Genomic DNA, 13,534 nt, shown 5'->3' on the forward strand with positions numbered 1-13,534 from the left:
ATCGAGGCTGGTTTGCTCCAAATCCAAAATTTTGAATTGGAGGCGCTTAAAAATCTCTTCCAGAGCTTCACAAGCCTTGTAGTCTAATTTTTCACCTGTAAAAACAAGAGGAACAAACAGTGTGTGAGGGTTTAAAATGGGAGGGAGGGGGTTTATGACCAGCCAGTTGGAAAGAATTAAAGGGGGTGGGGGGAAGAGAGATTTTAGACCATCTTGGGAGTCAAAGCACCAAACGTCTCCCTGCTCAGGAAAGTGGGGATGAGCTGTCCGGCGCAAGGCTACCTCAAATCAAGAATCATGTTGGTATACCTAGCTGTCAGACCTATAGCTATATATATTATGGCTGTGAATGGCTGAATCTCTAACTGGTGAAAAAGCTGCACAGATCGCTGCACAGGGGGCTTAAAATGAGGGTAAGACCAACGAGGCCTGGAAAAGCAGGGGGCTGGACTGGAAGACCTCCAAGGTCCCTTCCAACTCTGACATTCTATTGTATTCTATTGTATTCCCTATTCTATTCTATTCTCTATTCTATTCTATTCTATTCTATTCTATTCCCTATTCTATTCTATTCCCTATTCTATTCTATTCCCTATTCTATTCTATTCTCTATTCTATTATATTCTATTCTATTCTATTCCCTATTCTATTCTATTCCCTATTCTATTCTATTCTCTATTCTATTCTATTCCCTATTCTATTCTATTCCCTATTCTATTCTATTCCCTATTCTATTCTATTCCCTATTCTATTCTATTCTGTTCCCTATTCTATTCTATTCTATTCTATTCTATTCTATTCTATTCTATTCTATTCTATTCTATTCTATTCTATTCTATTCTATTCTATTCTACTCTACTCTACTCTACTCTACTCTATTCTATTCCCTATTCTATTCTATTCTATTCTATTCTATTCATCAAACGGGGCACAACACAAAACGGTCTTGCTTAGCAACGGAAAATCCGGGCTCTCTTTGCCCCCTTTCATAACAATGATGAAGCGCCCGTTCACAAAGCACCTTGAATTGGAAAAAAATTGATGCAGATTTCGCCCAGGTCAGGAAGGATGCTCAGAGCAGTGGCTGTTTAACCCACACAGGGCTGCTCTTTCTTCTCTCAGCTGTCAAGTGTGACCCATTCGTTTTCCATTCGGATGACGTCTGCACTCTCATACACACCTGGAGCCCTGGCAATTTATGGCCCTGACCCCCCCCCCTCTCTCTCTGGGAACAGGCATTTCCTTTTGAAACGAAGCTTCTGTTTAGCAGCCCTGCATAGGAAAGCCATCTTGCAGCCAACAGGCTGTCATCCTTGTGCAAACACAATGTTTACCCGTGGCTTTAAAGGGGCCTGCTTAGTTATGAAATATAAACCAGAGGAGGGAACGGGGTGGGGGTGGGAGAGGAAAGTTCATCGCAGGTGAATCCAAACAGGGCCGTGCGTCATTCTGGCTTATTGCGGAAAAGATGATACAGGTGTTCATCGCCCCCCCCCACCGTCAATCTGGTTGCACTATTGGGTGCATTGCTGATTTTCCCCACACACCCCCTCCCCACCTCAAACTTGATTAACTTTGCAAATCTACAACTGGAGAAAGATGAACCACAGAAGTGTCGGTGGGCAAGCCGGTGATAAGCCTGAGCCAGTTTTAGAACGTCGGATGACACACAGCCAAGCCGGCAAAAGATAATGACAAATTTGCAGGTGGCAGTCGGCAAAATGGCCCCAGGGTCTGTGACATCCATTCTGCCAGCCTTTGCTAAAAAGGGGGGCTGTTTTCAAATGCAGATAACTGGAACCAATTCTTGAACGGGAAGAGGGTAAGGCGTGACCGTGTCGGCAAAACAGCTCTGCCGACGAAAGGCTTGAAGACGTACCTTTTAGATCCAGGCAATCTATCCGAGGGGTTAGATCTTTAAATTCCTGCAACAGAATAATAGCAAATTATGATTTATGGCAAGAGTGGGAGAGAAGCACGGGAAACAGAACAGAACTGTGTGTCAGGGCCCTGCTGGTGTCTTATAACTTTGGATAGTAAGATGGGAAGCATAGATAAATGTAATAAAAAAAAATAAAAATAAAATCATAAGCAAAAAGTCCAAATCTCCCTCAGAAGCCAAGTCAATTTGCTTCGGCTCTACGATTAAAGAATTTGTATTTTCTTCTTGGCCGTGGTTCTCAAGATGGAATCCCTAAAATTCAAAATCCAAAGGGTAACGATGGACGCTAAAGAGAATTTTGCGACTTCGCTTGAGATCAGAGGCGGTCTCCTTTCTCCTTTTCCTTGGATGGATAGAGGCTATGAGACATTGAGAGTAGCCTCTATGAGGTAGAAGATCTGGGTTCAAGTCTCTCCAGGAAGGACTGGGAAAAGATCTCCCAGAATTCCTGAGCCAGCCACGCTGAGGGGAAAGGGAGAGGTTTCCATGCTGAGCCATGCTGGCTCAGGAATTCTGGGAGTTGAAGTCCACCCATCTCTAAGTGGCCAAGGTTGAGAAATACAGGCCTAGACCAGGGGTAGGCAACCTTGGCTCTTTTATGACTCGTGGACTTCAACTCCCAGAATTCCTGAGCCAGCCGTGTTGAAGGGAAAGGGAGAGGTTGCCATGCTGGAGCCATGCTGGCTCAGGAATTCTGGGAGTTGAAGTCCACCAGTCATAAAAGAGCCAAGGTTGCCTACCTCTGGCCTAGGCCTAGGCCGTTTTATGACTCGTGGACTTCAACTCCCAGAATTCCCGAGCCAGCCGTGCTGAGGGGAAAGGGAGAGGTTTCCAAGCTGAGCCATGCTGGCTCAGGAATTCTGGGAGTTGAAGTCCACCAGTCATAAAAGGGCCAAGTTTGAAGACCCCTAGTTTAAATATTTAAATATTTTTTCCTCACGGTCACGTGATCAAAATTCAGGCATTTGGGCAGGGGTAGGCAGCCTTGGCTCTTTTATGACTGGTGGACTTCAACTCCCAGAATTCCTGAGCCAGCATGGCTCAGCATGGAAACCTCTCCCTTTCCCCTCAGCATGGCTGGCTCAGGAATTCTGGGAGTTGAAGTCCACCAGTCATAAAAGAGCCAAGGTTGCCTACCCGAGCTAGGTAGACCGAGGGCGTGCCTCAACACAAAATGGTTTCCAAAAATAAAGCCCAAGGATGTATATAACCACCTCCTCCTCCCACAGGCAGATCTAATCAATCAAGGCAGGGATACCTTTAAGAACAAGCACCCACCTGGACCTGCTTCAGTAGTTTGGGTATCTGTTTGCAATTTAATTTTTGACAGGCTTGCTTGTAGGCGGTGAGAACTTCTTCCACAGTCACATTCTGGGCTGAAAAGGAAGTGAGAAAGAGAGGGATGGAGGGGAGCTGCCAGTAACGAAAGCCCCCCTTGCTTGGGCAACAGGAGCTTCAGAAGCACACACACACACACACACACACATACACACACACATACAAGAACCTCAGAAGTGGACAGCATCTGGAGATAAGAAGCCAAAGGGTGCTGGGAGGAGTACGGGTTTTTTGGGAGTAGTGAAGTAGCTCAGCCTTGCTTGTTTATTTATTTACTAGATTCTTATCCTGCCTTTGTCCAGCAGTTCAAGATGTGGAACATACTTAATACTTCTTCCTCCCCCTATTTCTTTTCCCCCCCCAACAACAACCCGTTGAGGTGAGCTGGGCTGAGAGAGGGAGGGACTGGTCCAAGGTCAGCCAGCTGGCTTTCATGCCTAAGGTGGGATTAGAACTCACGGTCTTTTGGTGATGGGGCCAAAGTCACCCAGGTTGACTTTTGTGCTTAAAGCGGAACTAGAACTCACAATCTCCGGGTTTGTAGGTCAGCACTTTTAACCATTAGGCTAAACTTGTCTTTTTTTGTGAATATGATGCTCCCACACTATGTTCAACAGATTCTTTCAACCCCCATTCTCTCTCTCTTTCTCTTTTTTTCCTCTCCCTCTCTTTTCCTCTTTTTTTCTCTCTCCCTTTCTCTTTCCTCTCCCCCCCTCCCTCTTCCCCTCTCTCCTCTCCCCCTCTTTCTCTTTCCTCTCCTCCCTTTCCTCTCCCTCTCTCCCTTTCTCTTTCCTTGCCCCCTCTTTCCTCTCCCTCTCTTCCTCTTTCTCTCTTTCCTCTCCCCCCTTTCTCTCTCTCTCTCTTCCTCCCTCTCTCCTCTCCCCCCCTCTTTCCTCTCCCTCTCTCTCCCTTTCTCTCTCTCCTCTCCCTCCTCCCTCCCTCCCTCCCCCCACTCTCTCTCTCCCTCTCTCCTTCCTCCTCTTTCCAAGAGGAAGCCCTCTTTGGGCTATTAGTTATTAAGGAAAAAGAGACTGGCATTCCTTCAAAGGTCCCTCCAGACTGTTTTCTGCAAGATCATGCAGCCCGGGTGGTTTGTGATTAACTGGGGGGAGCCTGGCACCAGCATGTAAACTGATAAGAGCCATTAAGCACAAATATTTACCCAAAGAAAACCGCCAAGCCAACCTGAACAGCTTCAGGAGATGCCAAAGATGTTGGGGTCAGGCCCGAGGGAGGTAGGCAGGCAGGCACCTAATTGCAAGGTTAGAATCTAACCTTGATTACTGAAGCAGAGAGATGACCATCCCCCCACCCCACCCCACCCCAATCCTAACCCGTGCCTGGCTCCCTCGTTCAGAAAAGGAGAACTCCACCATTAACACAATCCCTGGCCAGACAAGACATTTGCAACTGGTTGTAGCTGCCACGCATTTCGGTTTTAAGGGTATTTGTCAGCAAGCCGAGCATTCATGTCCAGGAGGAGAGAGGACTCTTTTGTTTAGTTTTCGTTTTTTTAAAAAATAATAATAATTTCAGAAGCCTGAATTTGGGGGGGGGCAAGCATCTGCAAACCTGCTTGATAATTCTAGCCTTGCAGTTCATTGTTTGCTTCAGGCAGCTCTCCTAAACGGAGGGTACATTTTAAGGTCGATTCCCCAAGCCATTCTTTCACATTAAAATGGGAAAGGATGGACTAGCGATGGGAAAGGATGGACTAGTGGTGGCGAACCTATGGCACGCGTGCCAGAGGCGGCATTCAGAGCCCTCTCTGTGGGCACACGCGCCATGCCCCGGAGATGGCAACCGTCCCTCTTCAACCAGCCGCCTGCTAACTCACTGAGGTCCCACGTGGCCGGATGCATCCCAGCACCCATGCGCTCGCTGGCCTCTGTGTAGGGGCCGATGGTGTCAGGCAGCAGCCGCCCCGGCCCCTGCCTCATCTTGCCCTGTGACAATGGCACCCCCGCCCTGCCTCGCCTCACCCTGCAGGACTAGCCTCCTGCCCACCGCCCCACCTGCCAGAGACCCCCCTGGATCTCTCCCAACCCTGCCCGCTCCCCACAGGCATCCCTCCCCACGAGGAACATCGAGGTGATCACGCCCACCTTGGCCACCCCCACCCAATCTGCCATGACCACCACAGCCACGCCCACGCCCACCTGGCGATAAATAATAATAATAATAATAATAATAATAATAATAATAATAATAATAATGATGATGATGATGATGATGATGATGATGATGATGATGAAAAAGTTGGAAGGGACCTCAGAGGTCATCTAGTCCAACCCCCTGCTCAGGCAGGAAACCCTATACCATTTCAGACAAATGGCTGTCCAGTCTTTTCTTAAAAACTTCCAGTGTTGGAGCATTCACCGCTTCTGGAGGCAGGTTGTTCCACTGGTTAATTGTTCTAACTGTCAGGAAACTTCTCCTTAGTTCTAGGTTGCTTCTCTCTTTGGTTAGTTTCCACCCGTTGCTTCTTGTCCTGCCTTCAGGCGCTTTGGAGAAGAGCTTGACTCCCTCTTCTTTGGGGCAGCCCCTAAGATATTGGTTTTGGGTTGCAGTTTGGGCACTCGGTCTCTAAAAGATTCGCCATCACTGGACTAGCAAGACACCCAGGTTAAGAAGGAGGTCATCGACATGACTTGAAGGGCAAACTGTCTCCTAGAAAGGGGGGGGGAGTGTCTCCAAACTTGGCAACCTTAAGCATGGCTAGCTGAGGAATTCTGGGAGTTGAAGTCCACAAGTCTTAAAGCTGCCAAGTTTGAAGACACACACACACACACACACACACAGTTCTAGAAGGAAGAAACTGGGTTTCAGGAAACGCCAGATCTACATAGGTGGCCCTTCCCATGGCTGACCCTTCCACCAAGGTAAACTCTAGGTCAAGGGTAGGCAACCTTGGCTCTTTTATGACTCCTGGACTTCAACTGGCTCAGGAATTCTGGGAGTTGAAGTCCACGAGTCATAAAAGAGCCCAGGTTGCCTACCCCTGGCTCTCGGTGTTAATTCTCAGCTAGCTTCAAATCTGCTGAGAGAAAGATGGGTGGGGGACTTTCGTAGCGTTACTGCTGAATTTGGTAGTGAGTGAAGCTTCCCAAATTAATTAATACAAGAGGTGCAAATGAAAACAGATTCATACATCAGACAGACTTCTCCAGTTTAATGCAGAGCCACTGGGGTAGGAGAGACCGGAGCCCAAAAAGAAGAAGGGGTGAAAGAATCGGGGCTTAAGCATTTGTGCCTGGGGGGAAAAATTTGGTTTAAGTGCAGCTATCCACTGAAGTGGGAAGATATACTGCAGGAGTCTTCAAACGTGGCCCTTTTATGACTTGTGGACTTCAACTCCCAGAATTCCTCAGCCTGGCTGAGGAATTCTGGAAGTCCAAGTCCACAAGTCATAAAAGGGCCACGTTTGAAGACCCCCTGATATACTGTATTTACAGCTCTTTCTCCTTGGACACTACAGTGCAGTAGCTTAATATTTACAGGCTTGTTTGGCAACCGTCCAAAGTCACGACAGCACTGGAAAAAAAGTGACTCACACTTACCGGTCCTCACACTTACGACCGTCACCGAATCCCCACAGTTACATGATCACAATTTAGGTACTTGGCAACCAGCAAGTCTTTTGGACAACGGAGGTGTCCCAGGGTTACCTGACCGACATTGGCGATCTTCCCAGCCGGCTTCCGACAAGCTACGTCCACGAGCAAAAGCTGGGTTTGCTTAACGACTGTCTGAGTTACTTAAGAACCGCGGTGTGGCAAAAAAGGCCGTAAAATCGGGCACACCTCATTTAACAACTGCCTTGGTTAGAAACGGAAATTCTGTTATCATTAAGTGGAGGATTACCAGCCTTTCAGTCTCATGATTACTTAGTATTTTTAGGTTCCTGAGAATTATACTCTAAAACAAGGTTTAATCATCCTAATTAAGCTCTGAAAATAGTGTGGTCCTTGAACAGACTTTCCGTACAGCTGACATGAAACACACCTACAATTAAACCAAGAGCACGGCATACTTTTAAAACCAGTAGCTTAGATTTATGCAGAAAAAATAATAATAATAATGCACAGTTGATTTGTCTCAATATTTTTTTAGCAGGAAAGAGAATTTTCTCTTGTTTACACATACCAGCCCAAGTAATTCCCCGTCAATGTACCAGGAAGTATTTTTTTTTATGACTGTATGTACTTTGGTTTACATATGTATAATCTAACCTTTCTCCCAGACCAAGGGATATAATATATATAATGCGTGGATGGTTGTCATCTTATAGTCCATGAAAGCCACTTGTTCCAACCCCAGTTGTGGGAACCCAGACATAGTGGTTGTGTAAGCCACGGCTTATGATTTTGCCTTGTTTAAACCAAGCCGTAACTGTTTGTAAATCATGTTTTCTTACAAAAGTATACAAAAGTTGTCGGTTTGGATGAGACAGCTGGCTTTGCATGACATTCTCTAGAAATGATGGGGCCAGCAGTTTGATCCTGACCGGCTCAAAGTTGGACTTAGCCTTCCATCCTTCCGAGGTCTGGAAAAATGAGGACCCAGATTGTTGGGGCAACAGGCTGACTCTGTAAACAGCTTAGAGAGGGTGGTAAAGCACTGTGAAGCGGTATATAAGTCTAAGTGCTACTGCTATTCCTTCCCTCCCTCCTTCCCTCCCTCCCTCCCTTTTCTTCCTTCCTTCCTCCCTCCCTGTTCTTGTTCTCCTTCCTTCCTTCCTTCCTTCCTTCCTTCCTTTCTCCCAGTAGTGGTTCAAATGCATATTGCAGGCTAACTCTGCCCACTGCCTGGAGTTCGATCCTGACCGGCTCCAGGTTGACTCAGCCTTCCATCCTTCCAAGGTCGGTAAAAATGAGGACCCAGATTGTTGGGGGCAATAGGGTGACTCTGTAAACCGCTTAGAGAGGGCGGTAAAGGACTGTGAAGCAGTATATAAGTCTAAGGGCTAATGCTATTCATGGGGAAAAGGTATCATGCGAATTGGATCTTATTCCTGGATGAGATGCTGGGCGGGGTCGCAAAAGGCAGGTCTGTTTACTGTAGCTTCCTGTACCTGGCGCACGGCCCAGATCAGGTTAGCCACACAAAGCTTCTATTCAGGTGCAGGGCAAAATAGGACACACACACACACACACACACACACGGATGTCAAAGCTTGCAATATTTCCTTTTATGTCTGAAGGTAATGAATTTGCAAAAGGTTCCAGGATAGGCTCTATGGCCTTAAGAGCAGGAATGCTGAAGAGACGAAAAAGGGAGAGGTGGAAGAAATCGAAAAGGTTACGCACGGGAGACTGTCAGACAAGGCAGAGAGGTGTGCCCTGCCTTGGGGGAAAAAAACAAAATAGGAATAAGAAAAGCTGCCTTGGAGGCTTCCTGTTTAAAAAGACAAACGTGGAAAATACAACAAAAATCCAACTTCTCTCTCTATATATAGGTTGTCCTCAACATACGGCCGGAATTGAGGCTAGAATTTCCACTGGTTTTTTTTTTACATTATATATGATATTTTGTTCAAGGCAAGGTTAAAATACAAAATAGCAAATTTCCCCCCTCCCCAAAATAAAATAAAATCCAAAAAGAATTTCCACCGTTAAGCCAGGCGGTTAAGAGAGTTGCACCCGGTTTTATGACCTTTTTGCCACGACTGCTGAATGAATCGTGGGTCATTAAGCGGATCAGGCTGTTTCCCCCCCTCCATTGATTTTGCACGGCTGGCTGGGGAATTCTGGGAATTGAAGTCCACAAGTATCAAAGTGGCCAGGTTTGGAGATTCCTGGCGCAGGGGATGACTGAGATGGATGATATATTCTGCAGATCCCACCATTAGTGTTCAAAATGGCAAACACTTTGCTAAAACGGCCCTTTCAGGAAACAGCCGTCCTGTGGTATTCTGTTTTTATTTTATTCTTATTTAGTTCCTTCTGACAGAGGGGCGGCTGTACATGTTTGCTTCATAAAGCGGTAAAATCGGATCAAACAGGGATGCAAATAAGTAACTATAAACCGCAGGATTATAACAGATCCTACATGTTACATAAGATGATATTTATTATACAAATTTATATGGTTGCCCAGTTCACACATGGTGGATTTTATTAAATTGACTCCCTGACTCCCAAATGTTCTTGCAAGGGAAAAAAAAACACAGCTTGGAAATACAGGCAGTCCTCGACTTACAACAGTTCATTTAGTGACCATTCAAAGTTACAACTGTACTATAAAAATGGACATGGCTATTTTTCACACATCTGTCGCAGCCTCCCTACAGTCCATGTGATCAAAATTCAGACGCTTGGCCACCGACTCAGACTTATGACGGTTGCAGCGTCCCGGGGTCCTGTGATCCCCTTTGGCGACCTTCTGACAAGCAAAGTCAACGGGGAGTGGGGTGGAGAGCCAGATTCACTTAACAACTGCAGTGATTTGCTTAACGACGGTGGCAAGGAAGGTCATAAAATGGGGCAAAAATCACTTAACAAATTCACTTAACTAAGGAGAAACTTCCTGACAGAACAATTAACCAGTGGAACCACCTGCCTCCAGAAGCGGTGAATGCTCCAACACTGGAAGTTTTTAAGAAGAGACTGGACAGCCATTTGTCTGAAATGGTGTAGGGTTTCCTGCCTGAGCAGGGGGTTGGACTAGATGACCTCCAAGGTCCCTTCCAACTTTTATTATTATTATTATTATTATTATTATTGTTGTTGTTGTTGTCGTTATTGTTATTATGTTTCACTTAGCGACGGAAATGTTAGGCTCAATTGTGGCCGTAAGTCAAGGACTAGAGAGGCAAGAAACTCATGAAACTAGTAAAAAGTTCAGCAAGAAAGAAAAAAATGCAAATACCACTTTACCTTCTTAAGTCAGGAAACTTAAGTTTGCTGTACAATATTTACCCACAGATTTGGGTCTCAAGATTTTGACTTGGGCAAAAAAGAAACAAAACAAAAAAACAAACCCCCATGTTCCTGCCCAAAGCCAACAGGTTTTCCATCTGGGATTTCAGCCAAGAGTCAGAACTTAATCAGAGTTAACCCTTTCTCAGCCTCTGAGAAAATAAACTATGTTTTCATACTCCTAACCCGGGTTTCTTTCACCTACAATCAATATTGCCAGGGTACTAGTGGATTAAAAGTGGGATTGGTCAAATCACTGAACCAACCAAATATTGCAATCCTAAAATCCCACGCCCTTGAGGCAAATCAAACTATAGAGAGCCAGTTTGGTTTAGTGGTTAAGGCTCCAGGCTGGAAACCGGGAGACTGTGAGTTCTAGTCCCGCTTTGGGCATGAAAGCTGACTGGGTGACTTTGGGCCAATCATCCAAGACTGTGAGTTCTAGTCCAGCTGGGTGACTTTGGGCCAATCAGCAGAAGACTGGGAGTTCTAGTCCCGCCTTAAGACATGAAAGCCAGCTGGGTGACTTTGGGCCAATCATCAAAGACTGGGAGTTCTAGTCCCGCCTTGGGCATGAAAGCTGACTGGGTGACTTTGGGCCAATCATCAAAGACTGGGAGTTCTAGTCCCGCCTTAGGCATGAAAGCTGACTGGGTGACTTTGGGCCAATCACTTTTTCCCAGCCCAACCAACCTCACAGGGTTGTTGTTGTGGGAAAAGAAGAAGGAAAAGAGTGTTAAGTACGTGTACCACCTTGTGTTATTTATAAAAACAATAAAGGCAGGATAAAAGCAATCTAAATTTAAAAAAAAAAAACTTTTCAAGAAATCTCATTTCCTCAACTTTGGGGAGTCTCCACCTGTCACCCCGTAATGCCATTTGCAATTTATGGAAGCACCGGGACAAGCTACACCGTGCAGTGTTTCTCAACCTTGACCATTTTAAGGCATGTGGACTTCAACTCCCAGAATTCCACAGCCAGCATCGCTGGCTGTGGAATTCTGGGAGTTGAAGTCCACATGCCTTAAAATGGTCACGGTTGAGAAACACTGAGCTACAGCATTTCAGAGGCGGAAGACTTCCAGCAGTCTTTTAAACCAGCCGCCCCTCCTAGGCTACGCATGCATGCACAGACAGACACCTGCTGAAAACCTCAGCGTCCACAGGCTCTCCGGGTCTCCGAGTTGAGCGAGTTGGGAACCGCTTGCTTACATAAGGCTTCCCAGGAAAATGTTAATTGTCCTGAGCAGACATGACTCAGCTGCGGTTGCAAAGGCCCCACTGGAAAGAGCAGCCCTTCGGCCCCAGGCAGGGAGGGGGGGAACCAAGCCACAACATTATACACACCAGAACAGACAGTGCACAATTACCCGGCAGAAGCAGGCTTCAGATAATAACGGAGTGGACGTGTGTGTGTGTGTGTGTGGAAGGAGGAAAGCGGTGGCTTCCAAAATAACCCTGCTGTTCTCCAGAAATGCTAGCTAGCTGGCTGGCGACAGAGGTCGGACCCAACTTTTGATTCCTGAAGGGAAGGGGCCTGCTTTTTTAAACCAAACTGCAGCCTCCAGTTTTTGGAGATTTGCCACTAGGTGCAGGGAAGAAGAACAGAGATCAGGAGAATAATCCACACACGAACCACCGGCTTTTCCCCCTGACCACACACTGGCCTCGCTTAGCAGGTGAGAAGACCTGCACGGGCTGAGCTTCTGTCCACTCGATCCCTCTCCCAAGGCCCAAGAGGTTTCTGGGTTCGGCTAAAAGGTTGCATTTCTCTGCCGGGATGATAATATCCACCTAGCACAGGTCACAGTCCACAGCAGTCTTAACCTGGACAACTTTAAGACCTGTGGACCTCAACTCCCAGAATTCCCTAGCCAGCATTCCTACCTGGCTGGGGAATTCTGGGAGTTGAAGCCCACCTGTCTTAAAGCCGCATGGTTGAGAAAGACTGGTCTACTGTGATCTGGTTGAAGGTGGGCTAAATCCTTTCCTTCCTTCCTTCCTTCCTTCCTTCCTCTCTCCCTCTCCTTCCTTCTTCCCTCCCTCCCTCCCTTTCTTTCTTCCTCCCTCCCTCCCTCCCTCTCCTTCCTTCCTTCCTTCCTTCCTTCCTTCCTCCCTCCCTCCCTCCCTCTCCTTTCCTTCCTTCCTTTCTTCCTTCCTTCCTTCCTTCCTTCCTCCTGTGGCAATTCCTGAATTGGCTAGAGCAGAGTAGGGCCGTTGTGTATGTACATGACCATGGTGGTTGAAATGAGGCAAGATTAATGCTGTGAACTGTGCCAACTTACAAACATTCATTTAGTGAGTATTTTACTGTGGCACTGAAAAAAGTGACTTATGACCGTTTTCCACACGTATAACGGTTGCATCTTTACGGGCACCTGGTCAAAATTTGTACGCTTGGCAACTGGCTCGTACTTATGACGGTCGCAGGGTCCCGGGGTGTGTGTCACGTGATCCCCTTGGGCGACCTTCTGACGAGCCAAGTCAATGGAGAAATCGGATTCTCCTAACAACCATGTTACCAACTTATCAACTGATTCACTTCACAGCCGAGGCAAGCAAGGTCGTAAAATGGGGCCCAACCCATTTCACCAGTGTCTCACTTAGCGACAGAAACTTTGGGCTCAATTGCGGTCATAGGTTGAGGACTGCCTGCACCTGATTTCAAAGAAACCACGATAAAACGTAATGCAGGCTGTAAACCTGGCCGTTAACTTTCTCTCTGCTGCTGTTTTCTGTGGGGTGGCCAAGGCAATCACCAGAAAGTCCGAAATCCATTTGGGGGGGATTTAAAAGTTGAAGGAGGCTTTGTCAGAATGGCTAACCTGAGACCGAGGGGGCAGAAGGCGGGCGCTGAGGCTGGTTCTCAGCAGCAGTAGCAAAGTCCAGATTTAATACAGAAGCTGGCATACGATAGCCGCCGCCTCTATCAACTCATCCGGTACGCCCAACGTCAATTTAGTCCAAACGTGGCAGACAAACACAACACTAGCACAGGAGCTGAGCCTTCAGGATGGGGAACTATTTAACAACTGTCGAGGGAGAAGCCAGAGTCACTTAACAACCCTGTTACTAACTTAACAACTTGAGCAATTCGCTTAACAACTCTGGCAAGCAAGGTCCTTAAAACGGGGTAAAATTCACTAAACAAAATCCAGCAACAAAATTTTAGGGCCCTATTATGGTTCATAAGTCAGGGGTAAGCAACCTTGGCTCTTTTATGACTCGTGGACTTCAACTCCCAGAATTCCTGAGCCAGCCATGCTGAGGGGAAAGGGAGAGGTTTCCATGCTGAGCCATGCTGGCTCAGGAATTCTGGGAGTTGAAGTCCACG

The 13,534-nt window shown here is 46.8% G+C and overlaps 1 protein-coding gene across 1 annotated transcript in view; it reads right to left on the minus strand.

Annotated features, from left to right (window-relative positions):
- The window catches only part of PPP1R37 (protein phosphatase 1 regulatory subunit 37), a gene marked incomplete at its 3' end in the record, with an annotated part of 34,286 nt that overhangs the window by 7,168 nt on the left and 13,584 nt on the right, over window positions 1-13,534 (minus strand). Inside the window, exons 2-4 of the mRNA XM_029287012.1 lie at window positions 3,221-3,318; window positions 1,880-1,925; window positions 9-95 (exon numbers count right to left, since the gene is read on the minus strand). Coding sequence (XP_029142845.1) covers window positions 9-95; window positions 1,880-1,925; window positions 3,221-3,318 — 231 coding nt within the window. The remainder of the gene's footprint in view (window positions 1-8; window positions 96-1,879; window positions 1,926-3,220; window positions 3,319-13,534) is intronic.

This window comes from Protobothrops mucrosquamatus, unplaced genomic scaffold, assembly GCF_001527695.2.
Source record: "Protobothrops mucrosquamatus isolate PMUCROS unplaced genomic scaffold, P.Mucros_1.0 scaffold7263, whole genome shotgun sequence".
In the NCBI taxonomy this organism is placed as follows: domain Eukaryota; kingdom Metazoa; phylum Chordata; class Lepidosauria; order Squamata; family Viperidae; genus Protobothrops; species Protobothrops mucrosquamatus.